This window comes from Chrysochloris asiatica, unplaced genomic scaffold, assembly GCF_000296735.1.
Source record: "Chrysochloris asiatica unplaced genomic scaffold, ChrAsi1.0 scaffold00520, whole genome shotgun sequence".
Lineage (NCBI taxonomy): Eukaryota > Metazoa > Chordata > Mammalia > Afrosoricida > Chrysochloridae > Chrysochloris > Chrysochloris asiatica.
Genome location: NW_006409038.1, coordinates 617,826 through 626,119, shown reverse-complemented (window position 1 = coordinate 626,119; position 8,294 = coordinate 617,826). Strand labels below are relative to the sequence as shown.

Sequence of the window (8,294 nt, the reverse complement as noted above, 5' to 3'; positions counted from 1 at the left end):
TTATTCAAAAGAAACAAGGTTTGCATTTGTTTCAGAGGCTGGCAATGCAGATTTTGGAGCAGGCAAGATTTCGGGGTCTCTATGGTAGGCTCTGCAGAGCCTTGGTCAAATGTGAGCAGTCTTTACGGTGCCCAAGTTTGTGGGAAGACCGCATTCTCCAGTGTTTCAGAGTGCTGCCTCCCATAAACAGCTTGAGACCTAGAAAACAGGTAGGTGTAGTTCACATAGACAAGCTTGTCCTTTTTGAGCAGGAAGTAAACATCAGTGTTATAGAGTCAAAGGTCATTAAATTTTGCTATTTTAATTTTGATGGTGATGGTGATAGGATTCTAAAAATACACAGGCCTCAAAAATTAGCTCTCATAATTGAGACTTTTCTAGCCTTTTCAGATGATCCATCTAGATAGAAATAGAGTAAATAGCTTTGTTAATTGACTAGATTGTAAAACTTTACTCACTGGAACCACCCACCACTCTTCTGTCTGTTGTACCTGGTTTAACATTGGTGAGTCCGTTTTGGAGCATTCAGCATTTGTCCCTTCACATGTGAGATTTGAAAGAAATAGAAACTAAATTCAAGGTTTGTGGCTAGAGCAAATGAAAGGAAAGACTAGTCCTCATTGAGATGGACTGACTTTGAAGAAAGGTGGCTTCTGGGTAATATTTCTGTTGCTGATTAGACATGCATGTATCCTATCCAAATAAGGTGACTTTCATTTTCATGTTATGCTGGAAACTATGCCACTGATATTTTAAATACCAGTATAGTCACCAATGGTGGACAGATTTCAGCAGACCTTATAAACTAAGACAGATTAGGAAGGACATTTCAGCAGACCTTATAAACTAAGACAGACTAGGAAGGAAAGGCCAACTATTTCTGAATATCAGCAATGATGTTGTTGTTGTGAAGTGCCATCGAGTCGGTTCCGACCCTTAGCGACCCTATATAGGTCTGAAAACCTTATTGACAGCAGCAGAACATTGTCATGTATAGTGCCAGAAAATTTAAACATTCAGACATAACAACAGTTGTGAGTATGGCACATGACCAGGCAGTGTTTCCTTCTGTTGTACATACAGTTTCTATGAGTCAAACAACACCAACAGTTATTGGAATGTAACCAAGGAAGAGATCTAGAGAAATCAAAAGATCATTTGGTTTCCTCCAGGCAATATTACTTAAAACAGCAATTATTGTTAAGTACTGGGAAGTTTATTCTGATTCCCAGTGACCCTGTAAAATATTTCTGAGGAGCAGCTGGATTTGAACCAACCTCGGGATCCAGTGCTTATAGTACAGTGCAACACCAGAGCTCCAAAATAGCAATAACATTATTAATGATACTTATTTTCATATAGTTAAAAAAACACTAAATATTAAATCTGTGGTTAGACTGCTTGTGCTTTTACTGGTGAATAAAGCCAACTCAGTTTTGGGAAGCAGACATTTTATAGCTTAATGCAATCAATATTTCAAGAGTTAGTTTCTCACTGCTGGAAGTATATGAACAAACTTCAGTTTCATGTGAATTTGAATGTATATTGTGTGAAAGGCTTTGGATGACTAGCAAATTGGGCCAAATGTCCTGTGAACTTTTATTCCATAGTGATTCAACACTGTTTTCTTGTTGTCTCCCATATCAAGCCTTCATTTTCCCTTGTTTTTAAATTTCATTTTGAAAATTTCATTGTTCTTAGTAAATTGAGTTATATTATTCTATTCAATAGGAGTCCTAGTGTGGTACTGTGGGTTAATGTGCTAGACTGCAAGGTTGATTTGAACCATAGGTCAGTAGTTCAAGCTCACCAGCCACTCCTCAAAAACCCTATACAGTATCACTAAGAGTCAGAACTGATTTGTCAAAACTTAACAACAACAGAAGCATTCGATATAACATTCAATGCTTATATTCTTATAAAAAAGCAGTAGAATGCCAAACACAATGGAATCATTGATATTGTTATGTTACTGAGAAAACTGCAAGCATGGCTGTGACTCATACAATCCTCAATCATCTCTCCCCTTTATTGAATAAATCAATCTGTGTGGATTTAATAACAAATGATTTCTTCAAGATTTTAATCCAGCATTTTGGAATAACCTGTATCAAACCAAGATGTATGCAACTAGTTTTACTTTGAACTGACAACATAAGTTGGCAATGGTATTTGGGCAAAGACTGGAAGCAATAAGAAATGAGCACATAAAAATGTTTTCAGAGAAAATCCCAGGGAACTGAAGGTGTTAAATATGAAGGAGATTAAATCCTGGATTGTTTGAAAGAATGTCAAGGAACACAGAGTGCTTAGAGAAGAATGTGCAAGGAGGAAAGCAAAAAAAAAAAGTTGTTAAAAAAAGCATTTTGAGGAGAGATCTAGTTAGGACCACATCAGTCTTCAGAAATTTGGCCACCTTTATGCAAGCTGGAACTGCTGTGGGCTTTGAATGCTATATCTTATTATTAAAAATATCATTTGGGCAGTTTAATACATATTTTCTGACAAAGGGCAGGTAGAAGCTATGGAAACTATAGGAACTATCTAGGCTGAAGATAGTTCTTTGTTTTGGAGGTGAGTACCATGTTGAATATATTTTCAGATGCTGAATATATTTACAAGTGAGAAGTAACCATCCTGGGATTAGTCCCACAGAGATCCTTTTACATCATGTCTCATCTCTGGGATCCTGCTTCAAATGTTTGGGTTTAGTCCCAGAAGAGAAAAATCCTTCCATTTGAGTGTTTGCCAAGAGACCAAAAAAGTGACCAGGAGTCACTCCAAGGGACATTAATTTATCACAGAAAACAAAAGAGGGAAACTTTCTAATTGGGGTAAGAACAGTATAGATTTATAGATTTCATTTATCACACAAAGTTATATATAACACTGGGAATGAAAAATATATGTGAAATAAACTTGAGAAGCAATGCATGTTAGCATATATAATTTTTATTTCAAATTTAAAACAGTTACTTTTGGATTAGATAGACAGACTTAAGGTATTTACCACTCCAGTGGCAAAACTTAAAGAAAAAATAAAAGTACATTCATTGGTTATGCTGCTACCAAATATCTCTACAGTTGAGTTTGACTCAGAAACCAATCCAATGGATATTTGTGTTTTTATAATAAATTAATTACAGTGGTGAGTTATGATATTTATCATGCTAAGAAAGGATATCAGAAGTCCTGGTGTGGTGCTGTAGGATAAGCACTTGACCACAAGGTTGATTTGAACTGCAAGGTCAGCAGTTAAAATTCAGTTGCCGTTCCTCAGAAACCCTACATAGGACTGTTATAGATCAGAACAGACCTGATGACACTTAACAATAACAAAAACAACAAAAAAGTGCTCTTTATACTCTACTTTTCCCAAAATGTTTTTCTCTTATAGGCAATGGAGCCCCAGAATACATCCACTGTCACTGAATTTCATCTGTTAGGATTCCAGAATCTTCAGAAATTCCAGACACTGCTTTTTGCTATTTTTCTGATCATTTGCTGTCTTACGGTCATGGGGAATGTTGTCATCATCACAGTGGTGAGTCAAGACCAGAAATTACAACTGCCTATGTACACTTTCCTCAAGCACCTCTCTTTTCTAGAGATCTGGTATACGTCCACCATTGTGCCACTTCTCTTAGCCAATTTACTCTCCTGGGGCCAAGTTATTTCCTTCACTGCTTGTATGGCTCAGCTTTATTTCTTTGTGTTCTTTGGGGCTACTGAGTGTTTTCTTCTAGCCATGATGGCCTATGATCGATACTTGGCCATTTGTAGCCCACTCCACTACTCCTACCTGATGAGTTCTGAGATCTGCACAAAATTGGTAGGAATCTCCTGGTTGACAGGGGTTGGCACAGGCTTTTTGCCTTCCTTGATGATTTCAAAGTTGGACTTCTGTGGACCCAACCATATCAATCATTTCTTCTGTGACCTCCCACCACTTATGCAGCTGTCATGTTCCAGTATTTATATCACTGAGTTGGCGATTTTCATCCTGTCAATTGCTGTATTGTGCATTTGTTTTTTTCTTACACTTGTGTCTTATGTATTCATTGTGTCTTCCATATTGAAAATCCCTTCAGCCTTTGGCCAGATGAAGACCTTTTCCACATGTGGATCCCATCTGGCTGTTGTCACTATCTACTATGGGACCATGATCTCCATGTATGTCCGTCCCAATGTCCACTTGTCACCAGAAATCAACAAGATTATTTCTGTCTTTTACACAGTTGTCACCCCACTACTTAATCCTGTTATCTATAGCTTGAGGAATAAAGACTTTAAAGAGGCCGTTAGAAAGTTTATGAGAAGAAAGTGTGGCGTATATGGAGTAAGAGTGAAAGGAAGTGTCTTTATTAGATAAATTAAAAAATGCTCAAATTACACAGTGAATGAAATATTGGGACAGTGAGTGGCAATTTTATAACCTTCAAACCGGAATCTAAATTGCAGTTCTACATTAATTTCCAAAAGTCACAATGAAACAGCTTCTTCATTGTCCATTTGAACAATTGGTCAGAAAGATAATATTCTCTTATCAGATCATTTTTCAGTCAAATGATTCTTTAGACACTTCTATCTTTTGAATAGAATCTGATAGTACAATGCCAATGCTTCAGGATTATATATACATATAACTTGAAGAACCTACCACAGGATTCCCCTTGTGTTTACATAGCCACATGTGTGGAAAGTTTCACATCTTTTTACTAGTTTTATGAGACTAATCCTGTAGGCCTAACCCCTGGTATCATTGGTGATAATAGTATATTTGTAGAATAAATTAAGCAAAAAAAGATGTTATTAAAAATGTGTGTTGACTTAATTTTTCTCCTAGTGATGAAAAATAACAAAGAAATATTTTTGAAGTGCCAAATATTTATCTATAGTATTGTAAACTTTTAAATGTTCTATTCTTTAATGAGGTGCCAGGTAAGAAGGAATGGAAGGAATGAGGAAGTGATAGAGGGAGGGAGAAAAGAAGGAAGGAAAGAAAATTCAAAGTATTATATGTCGTTTGTAAACCTTAGGAGGCAAAGAATGTACATTAAAATATTGAAGTAGTTGTTATTATTATTTTATTAAAATTTAGCCAGTACTTATAAAAATTTCACCAATCCTGTATACTTTTTTATTAATTAATTCTGTGAATATTTTTAATCCCTTGTTTTGTGCATAGAGATACAGTCTAGGTTACTCTAGGTTATAACAATAAAATAGTCAAAGGAAAGTTCCACCTCAATGAAACCTCTATTCTAAAAATGGATGAAATATATAATGAATTATCAAGGGAATATGTGACTTATTTCTATGTGTGACAGTTGAAATGAAAAATAATAATAAATTAAAAGCTGGCATTTGAGCATAGACCCTCAAAACCAAACACACTGTCTTTGAGTCTATTCTAATTCATGTTGTTGTTAAATGTCTTCAAATAAATTCCAGTTCATAGCTACCCTGTGTATGGTTTCCAAGGAGCAGGTGATGGGTCTAAATAGCCCGCCTTTCAGTTAGCATTCCAGTCAGTGCATATTTTACAATGCCACACCAGGACTCCATTCTGACTCATAGTGAGGTCTACTAGAGGGTTAGAAATGATATTTGTGTTGAAGTAGCACTTTAATTGAACTCAAAAGTGAGATGAATAGAACAGAATGAATGTTTCAGGTAGAGCACATAACAACCACTACTACCACCTACCATTTTTTATATATCTAAAGGAGTACTGGTGTAGTACTATGGGATAAAGCACTGGACTGTAAAGCTGGTATGAACCACAATGCCAGTAATTCAAACGCACCAGGCTCTTGGAAGTCCTGTACAGGATCACTATGAGTTGAAACCAATTTGATGGCACATAACAACAACACAAACAACATTGCTGCTGTTGTTAGGTGTCATTGAGTCAACCCCCAACTTATAGTGAACTTACGCACTACAGAATGAAACACCACTCAGGCCTGGGCTAACCTTATAATCATTGCTACACCTAAGCCCACTGCTGCTGCCACTGTACGAATCCATCTCATTGGGGTCTTCCTGTTTTACTCCAACACTCCTCTTTACCAAATATAAATATTCTTCTCAAGGGACAGGTACTTCCTGATAATATATCTGAAGTATGAGAGACAAAGTCTGGCCATCCTGGCTTTCAAGTAACACTCTGGCTATCCTTCTTCCAATACATTCATTCTTTTGACAGTCTATGGTACTTTCAGTATTCTCCTTCAACACCATAACTCAAATGCATCAATTCTTCTATGGTCTTCCATATTCATCGTGCAAATTTTGCATGTATGGGAGGTTACTGAAATACCATGGCTTTGGTCAGGCACATTTTAGTCCTCAAACTGACATTTTTGCTATCAACACTTTAAAGAGGGCTTGTGAAACAGACTTGCCCTGTGCAGTATGTCGTTTCATTCCTTGGCTGCTGTTTCCATGAATGTTGATGGTGGCTAAAAGCAAAATGAAGTCTATGAAAACTTTAATATTTTATCCACTTTTCTTGATGTTATATATTGGTAAAGTGATGAAGATTTTTGTTTTCATTACATTGAGATGTAAACCGTACTGCCGGCTGTGGCCTTTTATCTTCATCAATAAGTATTTTAAGTTCTCTTCATTTTCAGCAAGTAAGATTGCATATTGCAGGTTGTTAATGAGTCCTCCTCCAATCCGAATGCTATGCTTTTCTTCATAAATACAGCTTCTCAGATTATGTGCCTAGCAAACACATTGAATGTGTATGGTGAAATAATACAACCCTAGTGCATATCTTTCCTGATTTTAAACTATTGGGTGTTCCCTTGTTCTGTTTGAACAACTGGCTATAGGTCTTTTTACAGGTTCTTCATGAGCACAATTGCATGTTCTGGGCTATTCATACTTTGCAATGTTGTCATGGTCCACACAATCAAAAGCCTTTGTGTAGTCAAGAATGTACAAGTAACTATCTTCCTGGTATTCTCTTCTTTCAGCCAAAATCCATCTAAAATCAGCAAAGATGTCCCTCATTTCACATTCTTTTCTGAATCCTGCTTGACCCACTGGAATTTCTCTGTCAGTGCATGGTTGCAGTTATTTTTGTATTATCTTTAGTAAAACTTTACTCTCATGGAATAGAAATGATATTATCTGATGATTTCCACATTCTGCTGGGTGACCGCTCTTTAGAATGGCCACAAATATGAATCTCTTCCAGTCAGGTAGTTATCTTCAAAATTTCTTGGCATACATGAGTCAGTGCCTCCATTGTCTCATCAGTTTGTTGAAATATTTCAATTTGTAATATATCTATTCCAGGTGACTTGTTCTTTGCCAATACCTTCAAAGTACCTTGGAATTCTTTTTCCAGGACCATTGGCTCTTCATCACTTGCTACCTCTTGAAATGGTTGAACATCAACCAGCTACCAATCCTTTTATATTCAATCACTAATAATTATCAATGCATCTTGATTGCATGTTTTATCAATTTCAGACTAAAGGAATTGGTAGAATGCTTCAATTTCATCATCAATAGCTTTAGTGGCTGGTGCATGAATTTGAATAATGGTGGTATTAACTGGTATTTCTTGTGGGTTTATAGATATGATCCTATCACAGACAGCATACTACTTTAAGATAGCTCTTAAAATGCTCTTTTTGACGAGGAATGTGAACAATTCCTGTTCCCAACATAATAAATCATATGCTTGTCTGATTCTAATGGGCAATACAAGTCTATTTCATCTCACTAATGTCTGTTGTTGTTGTGGTTAGGCACCATCACGTTGGTACCAATTCATAGCAATCCTATGCACAACAGAACAAACTCTGCAAGGCTATCGATCAACCTCACAATCGTTGCTATGCTTGAGTCCATTGATGCTAGCATTTCACCAATCCATCTTGCTAAGAGTCTTCCTCTTTTTCTCTGACCTTCCCACCTTACCAAACATGATATCCTTCTCCACTGAGTGGTCTTATCTGATAATACGCCTGAAGTATGAGACAAAGTCTGGTCATCCTGGTTTCCAAGGGGCACTCTGACTGCACTTCTTTGAACACACATATATTTTTCTTTTGCCAGTCCACGGTATTTTCAATATTCTCCTTCAACATTGTAACTCAAATGCATCAATTCTTCTATAGTCTTCCTTATTCGCTGTCCAACTTTTGGATGCATATAATGAGGTTATTGAAAATACTATGGCTTGAGTCAGATGCACCTTAGTACTCAAACTGACATCTTTGCTCTTCAACACTTTAAAAACATCTTGTGCAGCACATTTGCCTAATGCA

At 36.6% G+C, this 8,294-nt stretch overlaps 1 protein-coding gene across 1 annotated transcript; it reads left to right on the top strand.

Moving 5' to 3' along the window:
* The first annotated feature begins 3,400 nt into the window (after positions 1–3,400).
* Positions 3,401–4,372, top strand: LOC102838580 (olfactory receptor 11L1-like). The gene has a single exon (XM_006877517.1). It carries the CDS (start codon positions 3,401–3,403, stop codon positions 4,370–4,372), a length of 972 nt encoding a protein of 323 aa, XP_006877579.1.
* Positions 4,373–8,294: the final 3,922 nt, after the last annotated feature.